Raw genomic sequence first — 14,374 nt, 5'->3', positions numbered from 1 at the left:
CAAATGAACATTTGAAAATACATGAAGTACCTTTGTATAATCAACACAGCAGTATTTACTGACCCCGTTTCTTTAACTTGGAGCATGACATAATGCTTTTACATTCTATAGATTTAAATTTGTTTCCTTAGTATTCCTGATTCATTTTTGTGATAGCTTTAAAATATGTCCACAAATTCTTAGATATGTCTCCTGTCAAAGGGTAGAACCCAACTCGCCTCCCCATGAGTGTGAGCTGTACTATTGACTAGCTTCTAATGCATAAGATAATCTGAAGTGACACTAACTTTTGCCATGAGGTCACAAAAAGATATTTTCTATTTATGGTCAACTGATTTTTAACAAAGAAGTCATGATAAATAGATGGGGAAAGACAAACTTTTTCAATAAATGTTGCAGAGACAACTAAATATCTATATGTAAAAAATGAAATCGGACCACTACCAAACTCAAAATAGATCACAGACCTACATGTGAACAGTTAAAACTATAAAACTTAGAAGAAAACCCATGACCTTGAATTAGAAAATGGTTTCTCAGATTGGACTTCATCAGAATTAAAATTTGTTTCAAAAGACACCAGCAAGAAGGAAAAGACAGTCTGTGAACAGCATGAGAAAAAAAAAATGTAAATCATATATCTGATAAGGGATTTCTATCCAGAATACGTAAAGAACTCTTTCAAAAAGACAACCTAATTTAAAAATGAGCAAAAATCTGGATAGTCTCCAAAGAAGATATAAGAATGGCTAATAAGAACATAAAAGAGAGTTGGGGTTGCAGCTCAGTGGTACTGCACTCACTAGGCACAGGGCTCGATCCTCAGCACCATAAACAAACAAACAAAGGTATTGTGTCCATGTAAAACTTAAACACACACACACACACGAAAGATGTTCAACATTATAAGTTATTAGGGAAATTAAAATAAAAACCACAATGAGATACTTTTTCTTATCAGCTAGGATCAAAAATAACACTTTAAAGGTTGATAAAAACATGGAGAAATTGGAACCCTCACACATTCTTAGATGAAGGGAATGCAAAATAGTGCAGCTGCTTTGGAAAACCGTCTTCTCTTCAAACACTGAGCTTATGTCACTAGCAATTCAACACCTAAGTATATATTCCCAAGAGAACTGAAAACACATGTTAACACAAAAACTTAAAAACTTAAAACATCCATAGCAGCATTATTCACATGGCCAAAAAGTATTAACCCAAATGTCCATCAGCTGATGAGTAGATGAACAAAATGAGGAATATCCATATAGTGGAATACTATTGGTCATTAAAAAGGAATGAAGTACTAATATGCCCCATGGATGAACCTCTAAAATAATGCCATATGAAAGAAACCTGTCACAAATGATAACTGTTATGATTCTATTTACATAAAATGTTTAAAATGGGCAAATCTAGAGACAGAAAACAAGATTACGGTTCCTAGGAGGTAGGGGAAGTGACTGCTAATGGTTACAAAGTATCTTTAGGAGGGATGGAAATGTCATAAAATTAGATGGTAATGATGGCTATACAACCCGGTAAATATATTAAATACTAAACTATATATTTTAAATGAGTGAACTGTGTGTGAATTATATTTCAACTACACATTTTTTTTTAATATATTGGCTTTCTTCTGACTCTTTTGTATCATTAGTTCTGGCGAAAGCCGACTTCTACACCATGATGACACTCAAGCAAGTCCTATGGAGAAGCCCACCTGGTAAGAAACTGAGGCCTCTTGGTAACAGTCATGTCAGTAAGCTATCCAGAAGTGGATCCTCCTGCCCCAGTGGAGCCTTCAGTTGACTGCCACCCTGACCAACATCTTGACTGAGAAAACCTGAGCTGGAACCACCCAGCTAAGCCACTCCCAAATTCCTAACCCACAGAATCTGTAAGATAATAAATGTTTATTGTTTAATTCATTAAGTTCTGGGTTGTTACACAGCAACAAATAATACAATAATTATTTTACATATGCTGAAAGATACTCAAATACCAGGAATGTAACCTCTAATCACAGTATTGTTCCTAGGAAACAATTCACTTAACTATTCAGTTTATTAACTGGTATAATCTCAAAGTTTTCTATAACTGAAATACAATCAATATCACACATCACAGAAGAAATTTCAGATAAATATAGGGAAAAGAGGATAAATAACTTGTTAATGTTATGTAAGCTAAGCATGGCAACAAGTAAAACACACTTAGGGGCATCTGTACGTACCAACCTTCCTTCAACTACACTCTCCTATGCACCCTAGTGTTCTTTTATTAACCTTTCTTTTGTAACCAGACTGTCTACCCGTCCACATTTAGCACAACCTGGGAATGGAAAGAGGTCCAACAACTCTGAACACTGGTTATAGATGGAAAAATAGAAATGTCAAAAGAGAAAAAGGAGCTGGATGCATTGGCACATGCTTATAACACAAGCTACTTGGGGGGTTGAGGCAGGAGGATCCCAAGTTCGAGGCTAGGCTGGGCAACTTAGCAAGACCCTACTTCAAAATAAAAAAAGGGCGAGGGATATAACTCAGTGATAGATCACCCCTGGGTAGTTTTCCTCAGTACTGAAAAAAAAGGAAAAAGAAAAAAAGACCTGGATCACCATTTTATCACTTCTTGAAGTAAAAAATCTTCAGCTTCCTACTTTTCCAAATAATAACTCCTCTGCCTACTTTCTAAGAGATTAAGTATTCTGGCTCCATATTAACTAGTCTTAAATACCATATTATTATTTGACCACCTTGCTTTCATCAAACTTTTCTCATGGATTCATGAATGTACCAGGCTCATTCCTTCATATGAACATCCTTCAATAACGTTTTTTTTCCCTCTTCTTTACTAGTTTTACTATTCCTATGTAGTGAAAAACTTTTTACTCCATTTGCCTTCCTTTTCAACTATGACTAACAATTTTTAGGTTTGCAGCTCTTATAGTCAGAATTCAATTTTATATAAACTCATACATTGCTTCTCATCTTAACTAAGTTCTCTCTGACACATTTTTAGACTCCTCCATAATCCAACCTTAACAAACAAACAAACAACTTTTTTTTTCCTGAAAGATCACAGTAGTCACGCAAAAGGATATGGCAGTTCAAGCAACAAAGATAATGAAGTGACCAAAAGAAATTTTTTGGATTTCACCAGAGAATGACAAAGACTGTACTATGCAAATCAGATATCAACACAGATTATCAACTAGTATTGTGGGTTCACAAAATATGAAGTTAGGTTTAGGAAATAAGATGGTATATGTAAAAAAAAAACTAGAGTTCTAACTAAATTTACAAAGTGACCAAGTTAGTGAATATGTGACTAAGTTTTCTCAATTTTTTCAATAATAAAAACACCATCTTTTAATATAAGAGACCAGAATAAATTGTTTTATATGAATCCCACTTATAGATGAATGAAAAATTAGTTTCTCTTGTGGATAATTTTTTTTACATAATACAAACCTGCAAAGAGGGTTTTACCAGTCAGCATTTCAGCAAAGATGCAGCCTGCAGCCCACATGTCAATGGCTTTAGTATAGTTATTAGGAGAAAGTAAAAGACGTGGAGATCTGTACCATTTAGTAACCAAACCTTCAGAAAGATGACCCTAAACAAGAAATAAAAAACATATTTTATTTTTTTGCTTACTTTAGCTAAAGAACTACCAACAAAACAACACAAAACAAAAAACCCAGTAAATTGTTAACTAATTAATATGGAGCCAGAATACTGTTGATTTCTAATATCATTTTTAAGGTTCTTATACTTTTGAGGGTGAGTTACATTTCCCCAGAATATACCATCTATAAGATGATAACAGGCATGTCTCCTGACCAAAATACACCATAAGAATTTAGTGCTAACTTTAGCCCACACATCTAAAACATGTTTCAGAAGAGGAGCTATTTTTTCACTCCAAGTCTTAAGATAATTAAGGATCAGGTATTCTTCAAATCAAAGAGAAAGGCAGGGAAGAGCACTAGAGTTGCTACTTATACCAGCCTATTCTTTGAGAACCCAGGGGAACTGGCTCTACTATATATCCCACTCCTAATCAATTTTATTTACATTTGTTTGACAAAAACACACCTATATTGTTTTATTTCACCCTCAAATCAAAACTGAGAAATTATAAATGGTATATATTAACTCCATTTTTATAGTGTGATAACACTCAAGATTAAGGTCATATAACTTAAGGTGATAAAGCTAGTTAGGTATAGAAAGGGAAGTAAATGTTAGTACAACTCTTAGTTCAGTATTCTATATGTAATACTTCATTGTTAGCTCTAAAGAGAACATGGGTGCTGGGTGTAGCAACACACTCCTATAATTTCAACTACTAGGGAGGCTGAGGCAGGAGGACCATGAGTTTGAGGTTAGCTTGGGCAATTTAGCAAGACCCTGTCTCAAAATAAAAGAAAAAGGGCTGGGGATGTAGGTGACTGGCAGTGCACTTGCCTAGTATGTGAGAGGCCCTGGGTTCAATCTCCAGTACAGGATGGGTGTGGGTATGGGTGGGTATGGTTGTAGCTGTGGTTGTGGTTGTGGCTGTGGTGGGGGGGGTGGATATCCATTTCAGTTCAGTACTCAATTTCTATGGCTTTTTTGGTTAGTTTGTTTTTAATGAAGTAAAGATATCCTTAATGTGACACACACTATGGAAAGCCAAGCAATCAGAGTATCCAATGATTCTTTATAACCAAAGTAGCTTCACTTTTACATTTTACACATCATGGTCCCACATTAGATTTCAATTGAAAACTAAAAGATAGAATTCTATTTGGAAAATACTATCAAATTTTTACACGAAAGCAAGTGCTAAGGGAAAGTTGCTAAACTGCCAACTGTTTGTGCAAATTTAAATTTCAAACTAAATTCAGTTTATTTTTAAAAGGTGTAACTATAGAATTGAATATTGTCAAAAAAGCAAGGCCTAGGGGCTGGGGATGTGGCTCAAGCGGTAGCGCGCTCGCCTGGCATGCATGCGGCCCAGGTTCGATCCTCAGCACCACATACAAAGATATTGTGTCCGCCGAAAACTAAAAAAATAAATAATAAAACTCTCTCTCTCTCTCTGTCTCTCTCTCTCTCTCTCTCTCATTAAAAAAAAAAAAAGAAGGCCTAAAGGTTGGACTAGCACCCTGTCTTTCCTTCAGGTAGGACCTCACTGCTGTCCCAAACAGAAAAAAATATATTCCCCTTTGAAATAACTATACAAGAATTTAGTTATAATAACCATATACTCTGGAACTTCACTATAATACATAAACATATACTTTTGGGGATGTATATTTAATTAGGATCCCTCTCTACCATTTCAAATGCAGGGAAATTGTGAAAGTAGATCTGCATCAGAAAAAAAGACACCATTGGGTTGAAAAAAAAAAATCTGTCTGAAGTGACGTTTCACATACCTTATGGGAATAATGAGGATCCATAATCCGTGCAAGACCAAAATCACCTATCTTCAGCACCAAGTCTTCAGTATTAATGAAAAGATTAGCTGGTTTGAGATCTCTGTGCAGTACATTTGCAGAGTGAATATACTTGAGCCCCCGTAGCAGCTGATACATGAAAAGCCTGGCATGCTCTTCCAGTAAAGGGCCCTGCTCCAGCACATTAGCCAAGTCTGTCTCCATGTACTCCTGAACAATGTAAACACTGTTCAGTTCAGTAAGAGAGCCCACATCGTCTGTTAACTGGCTTCCACTGGGGCCAAGAATTTCAAACACTTTCACAATGTTATCATGGTCAAGTCTTCTAATAATTTTGATTTCACGGAGAGCATGTTTGACACTCTGAGGATCAGTAAGGACAATTTTCTTGATGGCTACTCTTTTGTCACAGTCATTGTCTACAGCAGAAAAAACCAAGCCATTGCCTCCACAACCCAATGGTTTTAAGTCCATATACCTAGAGCCCAGATCAAAACCATGAATGTTCATAAGACTTTCAAATTTCTCTGCCATTTTGAAACCCTTACTATCGCCTTTTCCTTTCGAATTGTTGAACTTGTGTAAACAAGGAAGAAAACAGGCATCAAAAGGAAAGATCTTTCAAAAAGGGAGAAGAAAAATAATTATGCTTCCACAGCAAGATGGTTTCTTGATGTTCATTGCATATGCCAACCAGGCCTGTTGAGTTCCCCTCAGATTTAAAGCTCAAAAAGCTCTACTCATATTGAGACTTAAAAAGATTGTAGTACTCATAGTTCAAGAAAGGGGCAGCAACTCTGCAGACATTTAAAGAAAACACTCAAGAAACTCAAACGGAATGAAATGACATACTATGCACTCAGATATACTGTGCTAAACGATTTAACATTTAACAAAAATGTGAATAAATATGCACACAACAGGCTTCTATGAACATTCTCCTCACAGTGCAGATACATTCAGTGTTGGACTGGTCCTGAGCAGCATCATTCTAAGGTGCTGGTAAGCACTATTTCCGTTTTGCTTCTTTTCTTCCTTTGTTGCTATATATTTCAACAGGAAGCCCTGGCGACTGTTGGTTGACAGATGTCTTTTGTTAGTGATCAGGTGGCTCCAGCTCACCACAATCACAATCAAAGCTACCGTCCATCTTACTCTGATACAACCTAGAGGATAAAAAAGAAGGGAAAGAGTCACCACTACAGAAAATACTCTTCTTCAAATCTGTAAAATGATACAAACTGGGCATGTAGCAATAAACTACTACTGGTGCATTAAACTTATTTATAATCAAATGCTAAATTACTCTTCATCAAAAAGAGCTTACAAAAATGAAATTCACCACGGCTGCCTGGGCTCCAGATCTCACTGCAATACATTCTTTATAACACTTGGGTTCATCAGGTTGTGCATTTTTTAATGCCAATAAGAATGAAATGGTTCTTCACATTTTAAAAGAACTCTAGAGATTCTTGAGGGATAAAATACTAATAACACTTCTCTAAATGAACATATATAATAAGCCTGCAATATGTTAGTTCATTAAAAATGTCTACTTATTAACTATCATTACCCATGAACAAAAACCTTGTAGTATAAATAAAATAAATTTGTGGGATATGCTCTTCAATTTACGGAAAAATAAACTTGACCAATGAATAAGTCTATGTAAAAATGTTTAATATCATTGTCAAAAATCAAAATGAGGATAATATTTCAGACTGGGAAAACCTTTTGAGTCCGTTCATATCAAGTCTGAGAAGGAATGCAGAAAAAGTAATTTTCAGACAATATTGATGAGAGTTTAAATTACAGAAGTTCAAAGCAATTTGGTGTAAGTACATGAATGAATGAAGGAATGAATGATTTTTCCCCCCAGGTAAACTCCTTACAGAAATGCTTGCAAATATACAAATTTTTTTGTTGTTGTTTTTGTAATGGCAAAAAAACTGAAAAACATAAACTTTCAAAATTAGAAAAACACATAATAATTTTGAGTCTATACAGACTACTATATAATAATAAAAACAGATATAAATGGTTGAAACATCCAAAATATATAAATTAAAATCAAACTGCAAACTGGCATAATGGCACAAGCCTATAATCACAGCTACTCAGGAAGCAGGACAGGACAATTGGAAGTTCAAGGCCAGCCTCAGCAACTGAGACCCTGCCTAAAAATATAAAGGGTTGTGGATATGTATAAGAGCATCCCTGGGTCTACTCCCCAGTACAGTTGTGTGTATGTGTGGGTGTGTTAGTGTGGCAGGGGCAGGGTGCTGAAATAGAAATGTGCCTGTTAAGACCAATTATATCAGGTTCAAAGTCATGCAAAATAATGGTATTTTACGGTTACATATATATGTAGCAAAAAAATTTAAAAAAATACCATGAGATTGACAAATTCTAAATTCATGATAACGATTATCTTGAGGAATGAGGAAAGGGATTAGGATCAGATGGACTGGCATTACACAATAACTTCATATATCTTTAACATGTTATTTCTTTTTAAAAACTGAAGTATAGCAAATTATTAGTATCTTATAGTGCTAGGTGGTATATACACGTTCATTATATTAACTCTCTACATTAGAAATATTTCATGATTTTAAAAATATTCTATACAAGGGTAGGAAAAAAAAAATAGCCTCAACTCCAGTAGATGGGTCCCTAGCCAGCCTGAAAAAAATAAATGCAATTTGTTTTGTTGTTGTTGTTGTTATTTTGGGGGGGGGGGTACGAAGAATTAAACCCAGGGGCATTTAACCACTGAACCATACCCCCAGCCTTTTTTGTATTTTGTATTTAGAGACAGGATCTCACTGAGTTGCTTAGGGACTCACTAAATTGCTGAGGCTGGCTTTGAACTCAGGATCCTCCTGCCTCAGCCTTCTGAGTCAGTGGGATTACAGGTCTGCGCCACTACACTTGGTTTCTTTCAGTTTCTGAAAGGTCTAATCCTTGAATCTGCGGATGACTGCATCCAAAGTACCAAGTGAGACACAGAAAGTAAGTTAGTCAGAATTCCTGACAGGTAAAACCAGGCAGAAAGAATAATCTAAAACCAGAGTAAAAGAGACATGATTTTGGCCCTTGGGAAATTCAACTTATTGCCCAACAGAAAACAGCCTTATTTATTGAAAGGTACTGTTCCTCAGTTCTTCTAATAAAAAGGAACACTTCTTCTATCTGCTTAATATTGTGAATGACATTAATAACATTCTTTATTTTACCGTAACAGAGATGAGTTCTTCTGTTTGCAATTTCAGGAGAAAAAAAAAGATAGGTTCCTCGTAATTCTACAGCTTACCAGTCTATGTGCAATGAAACATTTAAAAATTAAAATCTGTGAATACATTTTTATATTTTAAAAAATTTCAGAGCTGGGGGTTAGCTCAGAGACAAAGGCCTGGGTCTGATCCCCACATCCATCTATACATGAGTGCACACATACACACACACAAAATTAGTTTCTTAAAGGGCTTTAGTTACTAATGTATGTCCTTTATTCCATTTTTTGGTACCAGGGATTGAACCCATAGGCACTCGACCACTGAGTCATATCCCCCCTATTTTGTAATTTATTTAGAGACACGGTCTCTCTGAGTTGCTTAGCACCTCACTGTTGCTGGCTTTGAACTCATGATCCTCCTATCTCAGCTTCCCGAGCCTTTGGATTACAGGCATGCACCAGTGTGCCCAGCTTATTTATTACCATTTTCTTTGCCTTCATACTTAATTTCATAAAGCAAGGTTCAAGTATTAGATTCAGGAAAGAACTAGGCTCCATATTCTTGTTGTACATTCTATATTCTTAAAGGAGGAAAGGAAAAATAGGGCAATAACTTAAAATGACCCTTTCCAGGATCCTTCCAATTTTTTTGTCTTCAAATGTTAACCATTCCTACCAACTAGTGCTGATTCTATGTTGTTTGGAGAAGGATCATTAATTAAGTTTGAATTAGTTGGCTCAATGTTGTTTTATTTTTAACAATTTGGTGAATATAAAGAAGTACAGAGAATAGCAAGAATAAAGCTAGGTTTTTGTTTTACCTCTGGTCTTCTTTCAGTGACCTAATACAATGTGGAAAGTAAGAGGTTAGGCTGGATACCAGTTTTCTAAGTTTATAAGACAGTTTCCTGAAACTGCCCTGACCACAACTGTTTCCTCAAGCACTCCTGTCTTCTCTAAATTACTTCAAGTTCTCTACCACCTGGTCTATCTCCCAATCGAGAGAAATGTAGGTGGTGTGAGTCAAATCTTAGTGTAAGGTCAAAATGCAAAAGAAAAATAAAAGAACCTTTGCTCTATCTCCCAATTCTGTAGAACAATCTGGCCTATGTCAAAAAGGAAGTCTGAATGTGCAAAGTTTGAGGTAAAGATCTTAACACAAAGCTTTAACATAAAACTTACTTTTCTGGTTTTCTCTCCACCTTCTATTTTGTTGCTTCTCTGGTTAAATGCTGACATGGTCATATGACCTGTTCATACCCTCTGACAGTCCTTCCCTTACCCCTCCTCTCAAAGGTTCTTACCTATTTTTCTCTTCTCCAGAGTGAATTCAAGTTAACTGAAATCTAGCCAGTCTCACATCTCCTCAGTCAAAAATCCAGTTGCTTTTGGAAAGGGAAAGGTTGACCTCTACTTATATTCACCTAGAATTGTCTCATCCCTGGCACAGAGAGGTATTGTCATAGTAAATTCATCCTTCCCCAAGATTATGTCTAAACTCTCACCAAATTTTTAGTACACAGAAGGCCAAGGGCTAAAGTTTAGCTGCTTGCTCACTTATTTTGTTTTGTTTGGTACTGGGGATTGTACTACTGAGCTACATCCCCAGTCCTTTTAATTTTTTATCTTGAGATGGGGTTTTCACCAAGTTGCTGAGGCTTGCCTCAAACTTGTAATCCTCCTACCACAGCCTCCCAAGTCACCAGAATTACAGGCATGTGCCACCATACCCAGCTCATATGTATTCTTAACAAAAGCTCTTGCTCCTAATGTAGGGTGGCCCTATTAGAAGCCTTTTTTAGGATTTGTACCTCAAGGAGGTCAGTTGTATAAATTAATATTAGTAAATAACCTCAGAAAATAACTAGGAAAGTGTGTGTGTGGGGGGGGGGGTCTTAAAACTACAAGGCCAAAGCCTAAAAGGCTCTGCTTAGTACAGTACTACTCTTGCTACAGAGATAAACTTGCAAAGTCAAGTTGGATGATTACAAAGCTTCTAACAAGGTATCTAAGTTAAAAACAAAACGCTAGGGCTGGGGATGTAGCTCTGTGGTATAGCACTTGCCAAATATGCAGTGAGGTCCTGGGTTCCACCCCTAGCACTGAAAAATAAATAGTAGGAAAATATAAAACAAAACACTTGTTATGTGCATGTACAAATATGCCATAATGAATCTATTGTATATAATTATAATGCACCAATAAAATATTAAAAACCCTCTTCTACTACGAATTTCTGTTTTTAAACCTGAATGCTAGCCTAAATACACCTTAACATTATGGGCTTTTGTTTGCCTTTGGCCATTAAAAAGCCATTATAAAATACATACACATATGTATACATGTATATATATATTTTTTTTTTCCTTTCTTTATCTTTTCCTTCTTTCAAGAGATGGGGTCTCTTGGGCTGGGGTTGTGTCTCTGTGGTAGAGCGCTTGCCTAGCATACATGAGGCCCTGGGTTCGATCCCTGGCTCCACATACAAATAAAATAAAGGTATATGTCCATCTATAACTAAAAAATTTTTTTTTAATTAAAAAAAAAAAGATGGAGTTTCACTATGTTGCACAGGATGGGCTGTAACTCCTAGTTCACGTGAACCTCTTATCTCAGCTTCCCAAGTAGGTGGAACTATAAGCACCGCACTACCATACCCAGCAGTATTTTTTGTTGTTGCTCATCTCCAGTTGTTATTTACTAGAAGTTATCCATATTGAAATATCAACATTTCACATACCAGATAAACTAGTCAAAGAATATCTAAAGACCTTCCCAATTCTAAAAGTCTATGACCTACAAAAGCAAAGAACAAGTTTTTAATTTCATTGGTTTTGTTCCCTGGCACTTTTTATGGTGGTATGCCCAGAATGAAGGAAAATCAACGGAAACTGCTGTTCACAAAACATTAAATATGATTCCTTCTAAAATAATTACAATAACTCTTCATTCTCTCTCCTATCTTCCTCCTGCTTGGGCCTTCATTTCTAAGATTTCTCATTTAATTAATACTAAGGAAACTGGAACAAATACAAGAGGACATGTGAGCATTGTTTCTTCAAGCTCCTTTGGACATGAGGATTCCAACCAAATGAAAATTAGTAGAAAACTTTGCAGCAGTCAGGATAGGTTAGATAACCCCCAAACAGCTCCCAAATTTCAATGATTTAAAAATTTAAGTCTTATTCATGCTGTAAATAAATCCAACATAGATTTGTAATCTAAGCTGGTGACAACTGTACCAGAAAAAAGAGAGTATCTCATCAGTGTCTAAAACTTTCATGCAAAAACATCGAGATTCTCTTCTAGTAACCTTTTATTGACCATGGGTCATCTTTAAACACTCTACCCTTTTAATCATCATCTTTATTAGAATGTCTATCTATAGAGTAATGAATGGAAAAAATAAATAAATCATTAATTATTAAATAATTGTTAAATAATGATTTACTTTGTGGGGGTTTTGTTTTTAAGCAGTTTTACATCGATAAATATAAATTAATATAATAATATTTCAATACCAAATTCACTATTGACAATTCTAAAGAAACTGGAAATTAATCACATGAGGGACTTATTTTATTTATTTTTTGAGACAGGATCTTATTCTGTTACACTGGTCTCAAACTTGTGGTGTCCCATGACCTTAAGCTTCCAAGTAGCTGGAACTACAGTATGTGCCACCATTCCCAGCTCACATGGCACATTTTAATCAAGATAAATATACCTATTTCAATGAAATGATTTTAGAGGCTCTGCTTTCTGTCTGAAAAGTGCAATTCTAAGATATTAAAAATTATATAATGTAATATGGCCCAAGAGTTCTAATTTTAGGATTTAAGTAACATATTTGGTAAATATTTGTCCATACTACCAACTAATTAATGAAAAACTTATTTGCTTGATTATTATAAAGGAAGGCAGTACTGAACATGAGAAAATTTTTTGGTAGTTATATATGGACAGAATGCCTTTATAATGTTTATTTTTATGCAGTGCTAAGGATCAAACTCAGTACCTCACATGTGCTAGGCAAATGCTCTGCCAACTGAGCTACAGCCTCAGTCCCAAGAATAGAATTTTTAATATCTGAATTTTTTAAATGTAAGCAAACTTTTATTGAGAATGTATTATATGTGAAACATTGTGCTGAGCATAGACCCTTATATTAAATTCCCATAACATCACAAAATGAATCTTAGGAGCTCAAATAATTTAAATAATACATTCAAAATCACAAAAATCAGGATTTGAACCAGGTTGTAAATAAACCCATGATCTCCATGATCTCTCGATTGACAATGTAACTTTCTTAGTGACAGCTATAGTACACATATCCCTCTATTCCCCAACTCTGATATAGTGTATTTCCTGAAGACAAGGATCTTCCTGCATAACCAAAATATAATCATCAAAATCAGGAAATTAATACTATTTAGAATATTACCATCTAGTACTAAAATCCCATTTAAGTTTCTAAAATTGTCTCAGTAATCCAGAGGTAAAGGACCCATTCCAAAATCACATTGAGTACAATTCAACTTTTTTTTTTTAATTTTTTAATTAGTTACACATGACAGTACACAATTCAACTTTTTAAAAATATTTTTTAGTTACAAATGGATCTTTTACTTAATTTATTTATTTATATGTGGTGCTGAGGATCGAACCCAGGGCCTCACACATGTCAGGCAAATGCTCTACCTCTGAGCCACACAACTCCAGCTCTGAATACAATGCAATTTTTAATATTCCTTTCACTTTAGAAGTTTAAAGAAAGCAAACACTTTATAGTCTCAAAATTTTATTGAGCACTTAACATGTGCCAGACAGTACGATGATATAGTGAGGAATAATACAGGTAAGGTTCTTCCACTTCCAGAGTTTGCATTCTACTAAGGAAAGAATGACAAACAAATCAGAAAAAAACCTAACTTCAGATTTGGCCAAGTACTATTCTTGGGTACTTGGAAAATGGTCATTTGAAGAGCTAATACCTGAAAGATAAGAAGGTACCAGCATTGCTAAGAGACAGAAAAGAGCATTTCAAACAGAGAACACTAAAACAACCACCTAAGGCAAAACAAAACTTGGCAGAGTGGAGTGAAAGAAAAGATGCCAATGAAGCCACAAGATGCAGAACAAGGGGAGAAGGAACTGAGGCAGAAATGAGACTGGATAGGTAAGAAGAAATGCATGAAGCAGGACTCTGCATTTTAAAAGAGCAAAAAAAAAAAAAAAAGCATTTGAAGGATTTTAAGCAGGCAATTAACATGACTGTATTTTAAAAGATGCTACTAGAAATGGATAGATGAAGGTAGAAATAAAACATAAAAATAAATTAAAGGCTACTTTGACATGATAATGGCTGAGATCAAGGTGGTAGAAATGCAGATATAAAATAGATCACTGAATACAAACAGATTCAAATGATATTTTAGAAACCTAGAGAACACGATGATGGACAAGGGAAAGACAGAGATCAAGGATAACACCAAGATCCCATTTACTGATATGGGGAAGACTGGAAGAGAAGAACAATATGGGCGGACTACTACTGTGAACAGGTTAGATCCATTTAGATAACCGTTTACTTAGGTAAACTGTGATAATGTCAAGCAGTCAGCTGGATAATGTGTCTATAGAGCTCAGACAAGAAACATAAATTTGGGGATTATCCA

The 14,374-nt window shown here is 35.3% G+C and overlaps 1 protein-coding gene across 4 annotated transcripts in view; it reads right to left on the bottom strand.

Annotated features, from left to right (window-relative positions):
* The window catches only part of Mapk6 (mitogen-activated protein kinase 6), a 57,182-nt gene that overhangs the window by 34,177 nt on the left and 8,631 nt on the right, over nt 1-14,374 (bottom strand). For all 4 annotated transcript variants that reach the window (XM_076850794.1, XM_076850793.1, XM_076850791.1 and 1 more), the window contains exons 2-3: nt 5,435-6,621; nt 3,480-3,624 (exon numbers count right to left, since the gene is read on the bottom strand). In XM_076850794.1, the coding sequence (XP_076706909.1) occupies nt 3,480-3,624; nt 5,435-5,989 (700 nt within the window). In that variant the 5' untranslated portion in view covers nt 5,990-6,621. The remainder of the gene's footprint in view (nt 1-3,479; nt 3,625-5,434; nt 6,622-14,374) is intronic.

The sequence above is a fragment of the Callospermophilus lateralis genome, chromosome 3 (genome assembly GCF_048772815.1).
Source record: "Callospermophilus lateralis isolate mCalLat2 chromosome 3, mCalLat2.hap1, whole genome shotgun sequence".
Classification (NCBI taxonomy): domain Eukaryota; kingdom Metazoa; phylum Chordata; class Mammalia; order Rodentia; family Sciuridae; genus Callospermophilus; species Callospermophilus lateralis.
The sequence above is the reverse complement of the archived record's forward strand: the minus strand, read 5'-3'. Positions and strand labels throughout refer to the sequence as shown.